At 39.2% G+C, this 18,329-nt stretch overlaps 1 protein-coding gene across 1 annotated transcript in view; it reads right to left on the bottom strand.

Annotated features, from left to right (window-relative positions):
- ZBTB46 (zinc finger and BTB domain containing 46) overlaps positions 1 to 14,712 on the bottom strand; it is a 46,232-nt gene extending 31,520 nt beyond the window's left edge. The window contains exons 1-2 of the mRNA XM_009705568.1: positions 14,659 to 14,712; positions 5,981 to 6,950 (exon numbers count right to left, since the gene is read on the bottom strand). Coding sequence (XP_009703870.1) covers positions 5,981 to 6,950; positions 14,659 to 14,712 — 1,024 coding nt within the window. The remainder of the gene's footprint in view (positions 1 to 5,980; positions 6,951 to 14,658) is intronic.
- Between the last annotated feature and the right edge of the window lie 3,617 nt (positions 14,713 to 18,329).

Here is an 18,329-nt window from a genome sequence, read left to right on the forward strand (position 1 = left end):
ACATGCATTCCTTGTACGGACACATTCTGGCTTAACCTTGCTCCCTCATCTCTTCAGTCTGTCTCGGATACCACCTTTACTACACCAAATTCAGGCTCTTTGTTCTTGGAACTTGTTCTCAGTTCTCTTCTTCTATTATCCCTCTTCCTGCTCCTTATTTTCTTCTCTCCTATACCATCCTACCTCTCCTTCCCTTCCTCTCTCTCTATTCCGTGTTGGCATAATCCATCACACCAAATAGCTGTCGTCGCCGACTGCAAAGCCCCATTCTTTCTGAGGTCGTTCACACTGCGTTTTCTTTATTTCTTCATTAATATTAACCTTCAGTGTTAATCAGTGTCTAATCAGTGACACCTTCAGTGTCTAGCCTGCAGATCATCTTTTTCTTCTCTTTTAAATACCAGCTCGCCAAGACAGGTAAATTGATTATTTATAAAGCACCATGTAAAGCCAGAAGATTTATACAGGTTTTGCAGAACAAAAGTCTTAAAGATTTCCTTAAACACCTGAATCCTGAATACAAACACCATGCTCATTTTTTTCCTCTTTTCATTATGCAAGACTTCTATTCCACTACTTGGACTAACATGCTTGCCAAGTATCACAACAGAAATGATGGAATGTTCACTGTTTTTAAAAAAATTATAATAATTTAAAAAAATCAAGGAAAGATTTAAAGATTTGCACTGAAAAGGTGATAGAATTACAGGAAGCCTGGCAGCTTGCTGAGAAAGAGACTTTTTTGCAACAATAATATCATCCTATAATAAGACAATCTACATATCCACCTACCTGCACTCAGGCAGGTCCAGAGACCTCACCAAATTAGCGGAGAGTTCATCTAGACTGAGCTACCTCCCTCTGAAGCCTTCTGAAACGTAAGCTCAATATGATCCAACTGTTAAGCGCTTGCGCTCGCCAACAACTCCTGTAATCATAATTTGCTCTCTAGAAACGAAGACAGAAAAAGGGACAGGAAAAGACTTACGACACCAGCTGTCTCCAGTCTTCACGGAGAGCCAGTAGCACAACTCCTGCAGTAGGCACTGAAATCGGACTGTGTCATTGGAAAATGAAGAATTTGAACGTCTCCTCACCATGAGGAAGGAAATCTCTGCATAATTAAAGATTTTGATGGGAAAATACTAAAGGAACTCGGAACTCTGCAAAGTCAGAAGGATGTAGTGAAGTCCTGTCCATCCCTCCCATGAAGGTCACTACTCTGGGCTTACTTAAGTCCTGAAGCTCTTCTTACAAAATACAACAATTTCACTACATGTAACCAAAGTAAAGCAAAAAGTTCCCGAACTGTAGCATCTTTAAAAATGATTGTTCTGTTTTAAAAATAATTAGCTCCATTTCACAGTCAATTGGCACACAAAAATTCACTTGCAGCTTTAGGGTGCAAACACTCAGAAGATGTGTGGGAGTATTTCCTTAGAAATAAATTCCTGAATCATAACTACTATGCTTGAACTAACACATTAATAAAACCATCAATAAATTCTTCAAAAGACACCCTCCAAGTGACAGAGTTTTCCATTATATGAAGAGGCAAAACCAGCAACATTTTGCTAGCTTAACAGCTCTTCTGATGAAGATAACTGCCCTCTTTGGCGAGAGCCTTTTAAACACCACCCAATCCTGTAGTCCACGCACTCAGGACGTGTAATCCTGGAAAACTTTATCCAGCAATGTTAAAGAAACAGCAACCTAAGGAAAATGAAGATGCTCAAGGCACAAGAATAATTCTGAATTGCATAAGCATCTTTGATATTAAGACTAACAAATAGCAATATGCTTCTTTAGAAAACCTACAAAATTCAAGAAAAAAAAGGTTAAAATAAAAGACAGACCTGTTATTTTGGCAACTCTGTGGAGGAAATTCTTCTTGGCTCCGTTAAGAAGAAAGTTATTATCTATAAAAGCCCATCCTTTAGTTTACTTTGGAGAATTGCTGTTCCAAGTTAATGTGGCTTGGTGAGGAAAACATACATATGAATGTTTCATACAAGGAATGACAGACTGACATCCTGAACAACCCAAACAGGATGAGAAAGAAAAAAACTAATGTGTTTTATGCTAAACAGAGACTCCAGATTAATAAATTGAAACTAGCATGAAAAGATGGTCCTCATCAAGCTTTGTGCTTGACTGACATCAACCTGTAGAAACTGAAAGCTTAATCACATTCTCTATCTAGCATCTCAACTTAGTTTGCATTCTTTTGCAACTCCTGTTTGATCATTCTTTCTTGGATGAAGAAGATATACTTTTTATGGCAGACATCAAGAACCTCTTGCTTCAGTTGCTATTTCCATGATGTTAGATTACCATTAATAAGATTACTCCAGACACTCCTTTTTATTTTAATCCGTAGCATGATCAAATTCAAAGACTCTCAGCAGCACCCCACCAGCATCTGGAAAAGAATCAACTGATTCGGAAAGAATTTTCTTATCCTTCCAATTAAAAACAAAACCAAAACCCCCATGTATCTTTTTGAGGCCCCATTGATTCGTATTTAAGTACAGTCTACTTAGGTATCTGGGACACTTTAGTACACCCTGCCTGTATTGATAAGAACAAGTTTCCGATTGAAAGAAGCACCACTACCAAGTGTAAATGAGCTGTTGGTTGTTTCAAAAGCAAAGTTTCAGTGACAGCAATATGCTTCTTTGTAACATAACAGAAATTAAGTAATCCTGTAAAATACAGGAGTAGGAGGGTATTTTTAATCTGTCAAGTATATTGCCCAAAACAGTCACTGAATTAAAAGGGTGATGCAATAGTTACTTGCAAGATCCACCTTCCAAAATGTTGCTTGCATGTTGCTGAAATGCAATGCTGCTTGCAACCAAGACCAAATGATTGTCTTGCACAATTTCAGGAGGAAGACACCAACACTGAACTTTTAAGATGGACTCTCTTAAATCAGCTTTCGCATTGCCACAAGGTCCGTGTTAGTCCTTCAGTAGAGAGGCATTTGCAAATGCTGCCCAAATTATCCCACAATGAGGGCTTTCAGACTTAACAAGCAGCATCTTAAAATAACTGAATAGATTGGGAAAGTGAAGGAGCCTTAAAGAACAAAGAGTTCTAGGTAACTTTTTTCCTCTTAGCTACTTATGAAAGAACATTCAACACCCATTTCCTCAGCAAATGAGCACCTTTTCATCTTAGTTAAGAACAATAGGGATAGGGACACTTCTAAATAAATGAGGTAAAAAAAGAGCCCTAGACTATGAAGTCTGTTTTAAAGAATGAAGCCTGACACTACTAAATCAAAGATAACTTCAAGCTGAAATTGAAACACATCCCAAATACTCATTACACATCGCAGACACTTGCCGTTATCTGTTTCACACAAGAGAATCGATTTTCTTCATGCACAGGAGCTAAGTTTGCAACACCTCTAGACTACTGAATTCTAGCAGGAGAGGGAAGAATCTGGGGTACCAATAACCAACCTAGGCAGAACCCTGTAGCTTGGTAACTTGGGAGATGGAGCAGCTCACAAGAGGGTTGCTTCCACCTGCTGGAGATAGGAAATATTAATGGGAGACTAAAAGACCCTACCGCTTGTCGGGACCAAGGCAGCGATGGTCTGGGGGAGCAGGGATGCTTTCACTTCACGCTGAAAGAGAAGTAACCTCGCCTGAGTGACCAACTCTGATTTCACCCAAACCACACGCCTACACAAGCAAGCACACGAGAGGCTTGCTGCTGACAAGATGTCCAAGTGTTAATTGAAACCGAACATGCACAGATCTCAAATCCTTTGAAATCATACCAAAAAAATCCCCCAAAAGCAAGAAAATTTGACCTAAAACGCACGCAGGGCTCCTCCTGCTTAGGAGAAGCATACAGAGACACTCCCTACCATTAAGTCCATACACACCCATCCCACAATTTCAGGCCCCACAGTACAGAGAAAAGTCCCTTTTCAGCAGGGCAGAAAGGCGAGTTTTATCTCTGCTCACCTCTCCAGATGGCCAATATGGGGAAACCATGAGCAGCTCAGTCTCCAAATATCCCCCTTCCTCAGCATGGACACTTTTACCTTGCACACATTGCTCAGAGCAGGAGCCAGACTGGCTGGCCACTGCCAACACATGTAGCCCCTGTGTCTCTTTGTTCCTGGCAATCCTCTTGGTTTGGACACTGAGAAGTGTTCCTCTTCAGTTTTTCCTTTTGCTTTACCAGCACTGGAGGAATATTGAAACTACTCTCCCCAGAACCGCCATTCAGCTTCCCCTTTCCCATCATTAGAAACACCTCTTTTACTGGAAAACACATTTAAGACAAGATTTGGAACAAATAATTTGATTGTGTCTGCTGATGCACTGTCTCAGCACTGTGCTGAGTCAACACCCGAAGCCATCTTCCTCTCATCTGCAAACGGTTGTAAAGAAAAAGGCCACTTGTATTTAATTACTTAACAATTAGGAACTAAATAATCTAAACCTCATTTGGCTTCCAGTACCAGTAATACAACCTCTTATATTTTGCACTGTTTTCAGTAATTTAAAGACATTCAATCTCTAACCAGTTTGCTAAGATATCAGAGTTGCAGTTCTGTTTCTGCCATCCCTCCAACACGTGTGGTTTACTTCACACACCTGGCCAAACCCCACACACCTCACAGACTGTAGAAGTGACCGAGTTGTTTTTATGGGATGCCATGAAAGTGAAAAATATTTGTGTGCGAATAGCATACCAGGCAATCCATGCTCAATCTTCATTCAAAACAGTCCTAAAATACATGCATTATAAAAACAGAATTCGTCATAACTCACTGTTATCTTAAGTTACCTGCATTTTTCTACTGACATCGTTTAGATTTTATCATCAGCTAATTAGAATAATTACAGGCAAGCTTGCTGCAGCAGATAACTGTAAAACATAATAAATCTAAAGACATTTGGGAAGAGTTACCCATTCAATGAAAACCACATTTAAACTTCAGTATGTAAGCAACTTAAATACCCTTTTTCAGGCCATAAAGTCTCTTCAGACTTTCAGTACTATTTATATTGCTTTTTCATCTGAATTTGGCAACATAAGGGTATATAATCTCACACACCCTTCTCCTGGCTGACTTGGATTCTGGTATGCAATGAAACACCAGCTAACTCACAGCACAGACTAACTTCTTCAAGTCAGCTTGAGGGAGTTTAATACCACACTCCCTTAAAGTCCTTAGGAAAAAAACACCCAAACTCCTGTATCAGTAGCACTCCGGGATCTATTAATTGCCAGTGATTAATGAATCAAATAGCATAGTTATCTTGAGACAGAAAAATAACTACTGAAGATTCAAAAGAAGTCAAGAAAATATTTTTCTCCCTGGCTATACACTTCGAAAGCAACCACTCATCTCAGACTACAAGTAGTCACACATCAAAACACATTTTAAGCCTTAGTAGTACCTCAAAAAACACATTATTCTTAAGAGTTACTGAACATCTATCTTGCCATTACCAGCAATAAGCTACGGTGGTTTTCTTACACGTGAGGAAGTGACACCTGAATATTTGGAAGTACTAAAGATAGTACCGTTAAGACTAAATTACACCTGTGTGTGGTGTAATTACATCATCAATATGCTGTGCAAGGAAAATTCTTCAACCTTGACATCAGTTTGCACACCTGCTAAAATAAATTCCAACCTTTTCTCTCATTAATTCCAACAATCATAATGGTGTTCTAAGGGTGATTTAGGCCATTCTACGTTCAAGCCCAAAATAAAACTATCAACTTCTTTCACAGGAGAACCAGTCTGCAATGCTGTGACACTGAGGTTCTGGACTGAACCTTACAGTGCTTGGTTCTTATGAATTGCCAGCAACACAGGTTTCCATATTTTCAGTTTCTGGCAAGCCAATATATTTCAGACTGGTAAGATCATACCGTAAACATATCTAATTAACTGAACGTTTCTTAAATTTCAGCCATGAAAATCGGAAGAATTACTTACTTGGGTCTCGACTGCTGTATGGCCATCCTGAGGCAGGTAAAAAAGATGGCATTGGAGAACTTGCCCGGCTGTCATCCTCCACTTGCTGCGTAATATGCCGCACAGTTTCCTTATTTTTTCTGTTCTTCCTGCGCCCAGTGGGCTGCCAGCCATCCCCTACTCCTTGCTCTGAGAACACGTTCTGTATTGCACTATCCTTGGCAGAATGTAGTTCACTCCCTCCGTAATGTGACGGTGAAACCTGTTCCTCTTTGATACGTAAAGACCCATAGCCCATGTCACTAGACCAAAGAGACTGGGATGAAATGTCTTCGTGGCTGTCTGTTTTTGGCTCTTGATCCTCTTTTCCATAACTACTCCCTCCTTCATGGCAGCTGGCAATAGCCGAATCTCCAGAAGAGTTTGCTGGACTTGTGCGCCGAGCTAACCAGGGCGATATACTCCTGCCAGCCACGACGGCTGAAATCAAAGCATCCGTACTACTGCTGGAAGGGGCTCCAAGTTCATAATCGACGAGGTCATCTGAGGCATCAGACTTTATGCTTATGTCGAGAGCTGCTTTTATGAAATTGTGACAGGCTTGTACGATATCCGTCATTTGCAGATAGCTAGCAGCTGACATCACCTCAATGACGTTTCTGCTGGTCAGTGCTAGGTGTGCAGAATACATGAAGTCAATGATTGCTTTAAAGCCTTGTGCAGTTACAATGTCTAAATGGGTGACTGTGGCCTGGTCGGAGGTTTTCTGTACCTGGCAGTACAGCGTTTTGAAGTAGCGACTGCTCCCAAGCAGAACGTTTTTGTGAGCCTTAAATATCTTCCCCTCCACTATAATGCAAACATCACAGAGGATGCCGTGTTGTCTCTGCTCGTTAAGCTCACGCAGCAGATGACGGTAGTGGGAAGCAATCTCCATATCTTCCTTTCGGTTATTCATTTGGAAATCTTTGTGTTTCCTCTTCCACAAGTCCTGTATGGGGAAGGAAATGACAGTATCACAAAATCCAATACAAGCTTACGGACGTGTTTTCCCAAGACTGAGACAAACCCCAAGTTGTACCACATTAAGTAACAGGTTCATCTTGAAAGACCACCACAAAATACAACTACCGCACATTCATTACATGATGCAGCTTACTTTTACCAGACTTCAAATAATTTACGTTAAAAGAGACTAGATTTGAAGCTCAATCCTCCAGTGGCTCATAACATCCCAGAGAAACACTTCTTTAAATTACTACAGACTTATAAGAAAACCTGTCTTAAGTTACTTGGGTAAACCAGCTGTCAATTTTTATTGCTTGAGTTCAGTAAAGTTTGGTTTTGGAAGAGGTACTACACTTGAAACCATGCTGATGGAGACAAACTATTGAAGAGCACTCTGTAATACAATTTCCTCAAGGGAACAAGCATTATGTATAGCACACTGAATAGCTGAAATCCTCAAACAGCAAAAGCCAACTGAAACTAGCTGTTTCCCTTGCTATATTGCCATTGAGGGGGGCTATAAATGCTGTTTTCAAGTCAGAAGAGCAATAGGCAAATCCAAGATCACAGTTCACAAATTTTAAGTTCCCACTCAAACTAAACCCGCAATAGATCATAACTAGGGAACTGATGTTATTTGAAGCTTAACTACTTATAAGCACAAGATTTTTAAGTTTGCAATAAAGCATGTTCTTTCCTTGGCTTTACATCTCCAAGTTTACCCCACAACCACCCTATGACATTGGGTAGAGAAATTCCAACAATCACCTAAACACTCATGCTTAGAAAGGACGCTTATGACCAAATTAAGAAAGCATCCATCAAGCTGAGAAGCATTCACAGGACTTTTGATCATCTTTCATAAAATTGGACAGTATTATCCAAAAAAAGGCTAGTTAGTGTCAGCAGCATGGCAGAGACCCAGATCTTGTAAGTTATGCTGCAAATTATCCTCCCCTTACATCCCAAAAGAGGAAAAAAAAGGTCTTAAATGTGGATATGGTGACAGTAATCAGTGCCGCTAATATCTTCAGATTGAATTTTATCCCACCTTCAAAGTACAAATATGAGAGAATACATACGTCAAACCTGGACGAGGGCACACATACATTCTCACAGCATTCAGTAAGTCACTCCTACCATGCAGCTTAATCTGTGGGCCATTCAGCGTCATCAGAAACTCCCTGCCCTTCATCTCCCAAGGTAACACTTCACTGGTATCAAGCGTATCAACACATTCTGTCTCTCAAGCAAGAAGACTTCAAGTTCACAACACTCAAGATGTTAAGGATGGATGCTGGCAGCACCAGAACAGACGGATGAAGGACTCTCCGCGACACCGTACCTTGGCACGTACTACCTTTGCAACTCCATACTCGTCGTTGCTGCCACAGCTTTACAAATTCCTTGGCATTAATTCCTGACATTTTATCTAGCTTATACCACTTATTTGGAACTTACTATCAAGATTTATACACCATGTAACAGTGGTTTAATGGTCCAATTAATTAAGAGTGCTGAGCTGCCACACAAAGTAAAGGATATCTACTTCTTCCTCTCAAAAACTTAAATTCGTTCCAATATAAGAAGTTCCACTGTAAAATTGATGTGCAAGTCCACATGTCAACATACAACTGTAAAATTGGTATCTGCTGAAAACACCAAATTCCGAAGGTAACTATGGGCAGGTGCACACATCTGAAGCCTGGATTTAGGCTACTGGTGGTTGCCGATAAAACCAAAAATCAATGAAATTCTGTGGTCTTATGGTCTTGAAGCATACATGGTTAAGTATAAGCACTGTCAGTAAGGAGGCTGATGGGAGCCTGAAGCAACTTCCTAACGTACATTGAGTTCAAACACAAATTCAGTCCTATCTGTTCAAATCGGCTCACAGCAGCGGGCAGTCCTAGGACAGCCATGATTAAGAAAGTTTCCTGACACCTGCAGGTGTGTTTCCCGTGCTGTGGAAAACAGACCTACAAGACCTCTGCCCTCTTCCCTTATCTGTGCCGTTATTACCATCTACAGGAGCAAAATAGCTACAGATCAGTCAACACCACTGGCTAGAAAACCGCCTCTCAGCCCACAGAACACATGCGACCCAGGACCTTTCTTCTAGAGAGCCACCTGATGATTCAAAAGTTCGAGTTACACAAGATTGCCTGCACAAGCTTCTCTAGTTCCGCAGGAATGGAGCTGTCTCTTCGGCAGTGTCAGAAATGCTAATTTGCAAGACCAGCTGGTCCCTGATCATTGAGAAGCATTTGCTTCCCTCAAGAGAGGAAGGGCCGTCTTCCTGCAACACAAACTGGCGTTCATCTGCTTCAAATCTGTACAGCTTTTCTACAGAATTAAGCACAGAATGCACAAAGAAGTTAATATTTCTTTTTTTTATTTGAAGTGGAAGAGGTCAATAATAGTGTAGCTCTACACTATCTAGATGACACTACCTATTTACCACTGAAACCTGCCCAGAGACCTCAAATCAAATTCTCACACAGAAGCCATCTCCATCTCAAATAAATAAATAAAAATCAAACCAAGAATCAGAGTTATGGAGTAAGGGAGGAAAATAAAAAAAAAAATAAAGAAAAAAAAAGATTTCATTTTTCAGGTATTCAGCCTGAAAAAGTTGTGATGGAACCAGCCTGCACAGCAGAGCTCTAACCCAGACTCTGAAGGTCGCTGCCACCACTTCCCAACCTCCTCATGTTTGAAAGAGCCACCTCTTAAAGCAGAATGACAGTCCAGTCTTGTCTTTATTCCAGAAACCACTACTGCATCTACTTTTAGGAGCTGAAGAGTCAGCTTAGTCCCTTCAGGAAATATGAATTGCCACATAGGATAAAGTGAGTTGTCCATCACCAATCCGGTCTTCAACAGCTGCCATATCTACACAATTCAGAGGAAGACACAAGAAAACCTCACAGCATACAACTACGAGGCGATCAGAAGGTTTCAGATACGGCATTTCCTTTTGCTGTTCCTTCATGGGTATCAAAATCCATATGCCAAGACATCAACTCCCTGGAATTGGGGAGGAGCGGGGTGGAATCTCCCGCATGGGCAACTTTCCTCAGTTTAACACAGATTAGCATCAGGGGCATTTGTCAAGGTCTTCACCTGCTTTTGTGAACTTATGCAAAACCAGCTTTTCTTCTTGAATATTTTTTATCTGGAAATTACACTGATTCCTTGAGATTTTATTTCTTTACTATTTCATATATTTATTCAGGTTAGTTCAGTGGGTTGGGGTGTTGATAATAGCTTATTTTAGATACACCTTGTCCTTCGTTTAAGCTGCCTGTTGCAGAAACCCAGATTAAAATATTTCTCCCTTGCTACCTTTGGTTTAGACTGGACCAGCTTGAGGTTCAGGCATTGACTAATCCGGTTGCTTCTTACAGATGAAGCACTTGCTAGCCTCTTTAGGAAATAGCTGTTCTCTGACTTTATTTCCTACCAAGGGATTTTTACTAAACACACACACAAAAAAATCTATGCAAGATTCCTTACTGGCCTCCCTCCCACCCACCAAGCTCTTGACAGAAGACACCCTCCAGACAAGCCACGGATGAACAAAAGCGTCTCATTACAGCAAGATCGTACAGTCCTCCTATCTTACTTGCCCACGTTTCCAAGGACACTGGGGACAAGAGCAGAGAGTGGGTAGGTACCTTTTGGACAAGAAAGCAAAAATACCTGATGTTCTAAAATATGAGTAATATGAGAAAACAAGTAAAAATAATGACATTATACATTCCTCTATGCAAAGGGAAGACAACTTGTCTTGCTCCAAAGTACTTTAAGTATAAAGAGAGAGAGAGATGAAAGGGGAAGACGCCTGAAGAGCAGCATCCTTTCCACTGACAGGTGGGCACATTATTGCAATTTCAAGTATGCAAGCAATGGTGTGGATGCTCCTGTGTCCAGTCTAATCAATAAAATTTAACATTTTCCAAACCAGTAATTATTATTGTAGATGTCTTGATTGTCCTCTGTCTAAAGGGCTGCTACCTTATACACATTGTTCCACATTCAACATTTGTCACAGCATTGTATCTTTTAAATGAGAGGTCTTTGGGGGAGAAAATTAAATATGCCTCAAATTCAGAGGAATTAATTAGTTTTCCGTCTACCCATGTCAAACCAGAACATCCGTTTAATGTCAAGGATCACTAGGGAATTAATCCAAGTTAAATTTAAGGCAATTTGCTAGTAGTTAAAAATTCAGGAAGCTTCAAAACCCTGTGCTCTCATGTTCCAATTTTACACGCTGTTTTGTGGCTTGTTGTTGGTTTTTGTTGTTTTTTTCCCTTTTCCTGGTAACAATATTTATCTCCACTTCAAAGATGCTGTGGAAAGATTTCTTCAGAAAAGCAGTACCCTTCAAACTTCTAGTGGAAGCATGGTAAAGATGGAATAAACGGTGGAGATTTTTTTAGAAGCAGACCTCAAAGATCAATGATATATTTTTTGTTTTACCTCAGGTCTTTTTAGTACACTGAAGGATTTCAAAGTCGAGCACCTACTACAATCCTTTAGGCCTGGGCCTGCGATGACAGCACATGGCCACAGCACAGCTTTCCAAGAAGCCAATGAACCATAAATTGTAGCAGCTCAGGCTTTCTTCATAAGTAAATTCACAGACAGTACTCTAATTCAAGTCTATTACTTTTCCAAAAATAACTGAAAAAAATAATTGTTCCTAAACAAACAACACTTGCATGTAGCAGCAAAATGAACAAAACATGAGCAGATTTAATCACTTTCATGCAAACTTCTGTCAAGATACAGGCCAGTTTTTTATTTTTCATGTTGTCAAAAACCTTGTCTTAAAGTAACCATTAATAATTTATATTATCTTTAACTCTAGCTAGAATGAACCTAGTTCTACAAATATAGCATCTATGAAAAGTGTTCATTTCGCACTATCAGTACAGTTACTTGAACATGAAAATATCACCTGATGACATACTAAGAATCTAAATAAACACAATCTTGAGCTACTCTTGGAAAGGTTTTAAAGAGAATAACCAGTAATACTTACAAAGCCAACATCTCAGCATATGTACCCATAATAAGTCTCCTGACCAAAATCTTAACACCAGTAAGATTAAGGTGTACAAATTTGTTGCATCTAAAACTCAGTGCATTATTTGAATTTTGACACAAAGCCACAGACAAGAAATGGAACACACACATGAAAGCCTCTACAGCACAATCCCCTGGGAAATAGTGGGGACAAAAATAAATTCCCTTCACTCAGAAAGAAAACAGGAAAGGGGAAAAAAAAAAAAAAAAAAAAAAGGACTAGAGGAGGTTTTCGGTTTTTTTGTTGTTGGTAGGGGTTTTTGTTTGTTTATTTACTTTTTGCTCTCTCCAAATGCAAGCGAACTAAAAGTTTCAACTACCTGACATTTAGGCCGTTAAAATTTTTCAAACATGTTTCTACGCTTAACACTAAGGACACAAGTTACAGAGTACCAAAATATTCGCTAGTGCACTCCCCCACCAGCCACTCTATGCTCCCTAGAGAAAACATGCCAACTGGAATTTAACCAAAAATGTGTTGTTTCCTCCCCCCTCTCCCTTCAGAGAAAAGTAAAAACAGATTAAGGAAGAACTCAAATTCACTCCAATGGTTTATTATACAAAAAACCCCAACAAACACACCCCACTTCTGTGTTTCCCCTGTGTCCTGTCCGTGTCTCCACTCCCAAGACATTCCAACATTTTTAAAATTCCTCTGCAAAGGAGCTCTGTAAGGTGAGATTGGGCTTGAAACGCCTCCTTGCACAGGACACAGTGTGTATATGAGTTTCACTTTTACCCAATTACAGACAACAGAAATGCATAGGATTTCTCCTATCCATGTGCCCTGTGCTGAAAAGAATGGAGAACAAAAAACCCACAATGTAACCTTAGCAACTGAAAAGGACAGTACCTATACCCACTCTCCTAAATGACAGAAAAAGCAGAAGACTCGGGATATTAATGGATGGTAACTCCCTGCAAAGACACTGCTCATAAGCTTTACTAATACAAATCTCCAGAAGTACACCGTTTTCCCATAAGTGTGTTTGACCAAGAAGAGCACACAATTCTAGAAGAGTTTTAATTTCTTAATACCCCAAAATTATATTCATATGTTCAGCTGTGTTCAAAGCAGATGCAAGTAACAGCTTATGAAAATGAACAGTTGCCAAAAAAGAAACTCTTCTACCCTATTCTGATTCACAAAACCAATCATTCATTGTTTAAGTTGGTTCTTCCAACCACAACTCTGAATTCAAAGAGAAACAGGCAGATGTTTGTAAACAGACCAAACCAGACCCTTGGGCCAAAGAGGTTACTCACAACTCACGGTTTCATGAAAACAACACTGTACCACTTTTCCCTTATGATTGAGGATGAGAATGTTTAATTACAGCCCAACGGTGCATGTTCATCCTTATGGGTTAGGAGTCACAGGAAGAAAATAAAAGTTTCGTCATTCAGTTTGGGAAATACTATAGAATTACAGAAGAGGCAAGAATTTAGGAGGCAAATGATTTTCAGTGAACTTAAAGAAAAATACTAGTTATATTTTTACTACCAAATTTGAAAGGCCCACTCAATTCTCAATGATTGTAGGGCAAAAAAAAAACCACCCCAAGCCCCTACTAATATTTAATTAATATCAGCCTGATGATGATTCACTAAAATTTCTCCAATTTCAAGCCAATGCTGCCCCATCATCGACAGCATTAAAACAACATGTCCATTTAGCATCTCTGTAGTAGCTACAATCCAGAAAGTCCATGAGTAAAGTGCAAACAGCAGCAACAGGGCAAGCATTACACCTTCAGCAGCTGTTACACACCAGCAAAGAAATCACTGGCTCGAACTCCTACTTCTCAGGGCAGGCAAAGAGACTTCAACTCCCCGCCTGTCCAGGTTCAGTTTAGTCAGGAAACACAATACATTTAAGACCATGTCATCAGTTTACAGTTTCTTCTACCATGAAAATACATAGATCCAAATGCAGTTAGGAATTACAAGGTGGCCGATTTCAGCAAAAAGAATAAGGACACGCAAAACACTACACGCTTCTAGTCATTCATCATATCGTTAAAGCCTTGTTTCCTCAATCCAAACACAAACCAGAAGCAAAATCTAACTCCAATAAGCAGAACAGAAAATAACAGGGAGGTATCATTAAACATTTCACTCTCTGCTCCAAATCTTTAAACCAGCAATTTGGCTTTGGCCTTTGACCTATCAAATCATCTACCTGAAGTTATGGGGCCAGCAACAGCGCAGAAGCTGGACACTACAAAAGCGCAACCAAAAGTGAGGATTTCTGAAGGTATCACAGAAAAATCCATTTATTAACATTCCTTAGTTCTGACAGTGCATGAAGAATTTCAAGAGAAAAGCAGGTCTGAAAATGAAAGCTAAGGGAAAACTGTTAGCCTCCACATTCTGGAAGGAGGGCAATTAAAAACTAAAGTTAGAAATTTAGAAATGGTAAAGTTAAAAATGGCAGGAGGGGGGCGATAAAAAAAGACCAGAGATGCACATTTTGCTATAGTGTTCTTAAACTAATAAGCAGTGAAGAAATTTTTACTGGTTTCGTCAGAGAAAGCATGCAAACTTCAATATTAAAAAATAAATAAATAAAATCCAAGGCAATTACTTCTTACCAGTAACAAACTGGGTTCCAGGTCTAGTGTTTCTCCTACAACAGCTGAGGACATCAACAGCCCTAGGGCAGCACAGGTAGTGCACTGTTCTGCGACCTTCCGATAGCACTGGTACGAACTCGTCGGAGAAAGACGGAACTATGACAGAAAAAGAAAACCAGACATTATTGGCATTAACCTACAAGATTGCTGAACAACAGCGATACATTTTGAAGTGCTCTCCCTCCAAGCTCAGAGTTATAACACCTCTATTTATGACTTAATGAACCCCACAAAACGTTAACTCAAAGCATATCGATATCCTGTAGGTACTTAAAGCCTGGTTACATTTTTGCAGTAATATAAGAAAGAGTTACTTCTTTAAGTATGAGAAAAAAAAGTCTAATTTTAGATACGAAAACTTCAAACAGATCCTTCAAACAACAGTGTTTCCTGTTTGGTAGCTTTTCAAAACATTCTCACTTTAATGACTTTACAAAAAGACATTTGTGGCCCGAAGGGCACTAATTCACCTTATCTGACCTATCAAATACTAAGGTTAAAAAGCTACCGATACAACCCCCAAAAAAAAATAATCAAGTTTCCAATGGAATATTCAAGAGAATTTCCTCTTGAGATGTTTAATGGCCAGTTTCTACTGGCTAATGCCATTCGAGGTCAAGAGACTAAACAATCCCAAGATTTTGAAAATTCTGTGTAAAATATAGATACTGAGGTATAGTAAGGCACATTCACAGATAGATTTCTCAGATAAAACATTAACGTTTATGATTACAATGTATAAAGAACAGGAATAGTTCATCTACACAGAGGTTTTTTTGTCTGCGAGGAGGCATGCGCTATAACTATCATCTCGTACACCTGTTTTTTCTTAAGCAAAAGACTTGATTTTCTTCAGAATAACATATTCACTACACTTGCAACATTTAACTTCAACTAAAACTTCAGACTACACATTATTCAAAACTTTATACTGTTCACATACTGTTAGTCATTACAGCAAAGTATCTGCCATATATTTCTGATCTCTGGATTTCAGACATCTTCAATCTACAGATTAGCTCTCTTAATGAAAATAAGCTATAAATCAATACTGTTGATTTCAAGACTGACCTTCTGCAGTAACAGATTGTGAAAGAAAACATCAGAAGATACAAATGAAGAAAGCTTTTCCAATACAAACTAATGTCATTATAAACACTGAAATAATATATCAAATAAATGAAGTAATAAGGAAAATCCAAGCATTCTTATGGCAATAAGCAGAACCGTGAAAATCTTGAAAACAAATATGACCCAACTGAAGCAAATACCGTTGACTTTGTTTTTAATTTCTATTTCAGACTGCCAAGTCTTGCCTTTCCGTAATTCTGATTGCTTCTCCATAGCAATTGTTTTGGCTAGCTCTTTTTAGTCCTGTTATTTAGACAGTTAAAAAAATAAAATGGGGGAGTGAGGGAGCCAGACCAACAGAGACACATGGGAAATTACTTTGTTAGCAAAGTGTGAAAGTAATATGTATTTTCACCTAGAGTTAAGACGTTACCGTTAAGACTCTCATTTACACCTCTGTCCCAGCATCACAAAAGGAGCTAGAGTAGTCTGGTAAGAATGGTAAAGCTAAGACCTAGACTATTTTGCACCGCTTTGCATTTTCTCTTCTTGCCTTGAGCTCTGCACCTGTTTTCCTCTTCTAATAGAAAAGACAAGAACCAAGTGACCATGATTAATGGAGGCACCCCTGCCACAAGGTCAGAGCAGAAGAATAGCTGGAGGTATTGCTTCAACTTTTGTTGGGTAAGATTTCTAAATGAGCTTTGTTATCAACGTTAAGTCAAATTTTATAAAGAACTGTAAGCCCTCATGACAATATTATCTCCAGCTACTCTTTCTCTTACCACATTACAAAAATATCTTTAAATGCTGAGGACTTACCAATATTTGAAAATGTTTCCTGTTAGTAAAAATAAACGTCACAATGTTTCACAGCTGGATAGTGCATGTTTTAATGAACAGAGGAGAATGGTCTCTGCTAAGAAGCTCCAGAAGGTTCATCAGATATCCTGTATTTGAGAATGGAAAGAATAAGAGGCAAAAATTAAAATTTAAACTTTAACTTAACACAAAAACCTTCAGTGTCACATAATTACAAGCAACAGTTAAAATTACTGCCCATTTACAACACTGTTTGCGATTTCAAGCAAGAAATATTGATACATTTCTATAACCAAGCATACAGGAAAAATTACTTAGCCCTTGTGTTAAAGAAAGAGTTGAACATACAAATTAAGACTATTAACAACTTCTGACTACACTTCCAGACAGAAGCGCTTTGAAAAAGTCACTGTAAAAAAACCAGTACTTTATATGAGGATTTCACATAATTTTAACAATATTGTTTGTTCTAGTTAACATCATAAAGTTTCAGTTAAGGTTTCTGTGACACTTGTCATCCACACACTTTAAACGGAGTTAGTATCAATCTAACCTCGCAGTTACAGTGACACCCCTCCAAACCAAAATATTTGCCTAAGGTTATAGAAAACTGATGTGCCCACATTAGACAAAAGTAAGACATTTGAGTTCTATTCCCACCCAACTCAAATGAATTGCAGCCTTCAAAAGCCAGTGTTACCTCCAAGCTAAACAGCAGCCTGCACAAAGGTACTAAGTAAAGCAGCTTGCTCCTCTCACAAAAATTTAAAAATTTTGAAAAAAGAAAACCCACAAAGATACAGAAAAAGATGCAAATATCTAACAGAAGGTAAAAGCTTTACTTTCCATGCCTGTAAAAGCTATGCCGCCCAAAACACAATATTCAAACGGGTAACAACTTGCTAATACAACAGGATGCACCTTTCCAACAGGGCACGAGGTGCATGCTTCTATTTCAAAATGCTTACTTGCAGTAATATTTCCACCGCACTTCGCATTTCCTCTGCATTTCCCTTACTCATTTCCCCATAACTTCCAACTCTGTCCATGTGCCTGTCTCTCCATCCTCTCTCTCCATCACGGAGAGCTCCATGATGGCACAGAAACAGTTGCTAGCGTCATTCCCCTATTTTTGATCCGCATCAAGAGAAGAACAGAGCCAACACTACCCATGCCATGGACCTTGCAGAATGCAACAAGAACATGGAAGAGCTAGCCAGCACTTAAAAAGAAAGTACTTTACACGGTACCAGGCTTGAGAAGTCTGGTGATATAAAATAAAAGATATCTAAGAATTCAGCTCCAGATATATCTGCTACTCTAGCAGTGAAGATTAAAAAACAACCTGAAAAAAATCTAAATGCCTGTGGCTAGTATGACACTTACCTGTCCAAATGCCATTAACTCCTACGAGATCTTAAGCTTCCACTTAAAAGTCACAAAAGAAATCTAAGTGAAAGACTGCCCTTGTGCATCTATTAGCCAAAAAACAACACAAAAAGCACCTTTTTAAAAAAAAAAAAAAAAAGAGGATTAAAGAACTGCAAGCATATCACACTGGGAATTCCAGTTCCCCTAAAACCTTCTCATCGGTTTTTGGCTTTTCAATTAGGGGATCTTTGCTAAAGTTCCCAAACTCGGTATGTAAAAAGGGAGTGAGCCAGAGAAGGAGGAAGAATCATGAGGTAATTTTTAAAGAGAAGTATAGCAGCAGGAGGAACGAAGGGAAAGCGCAC

The sequence above is a fragment of the Cariama cristata genome, unplaced genomic scaffold (genome assembly GCF_000690535.1).
Source record: "Cariama cristata isolate BGI_N322 unplaced genomic scaffold, ASM69053v1 scaffold5708, whole genome shotgun sequence".
Taxonomy (NCBI): Eukaryota; Metazoa; Chordata; class Aves; order Cariamiformes; family Cariamidae; genus Cariama; species Cariama cristata.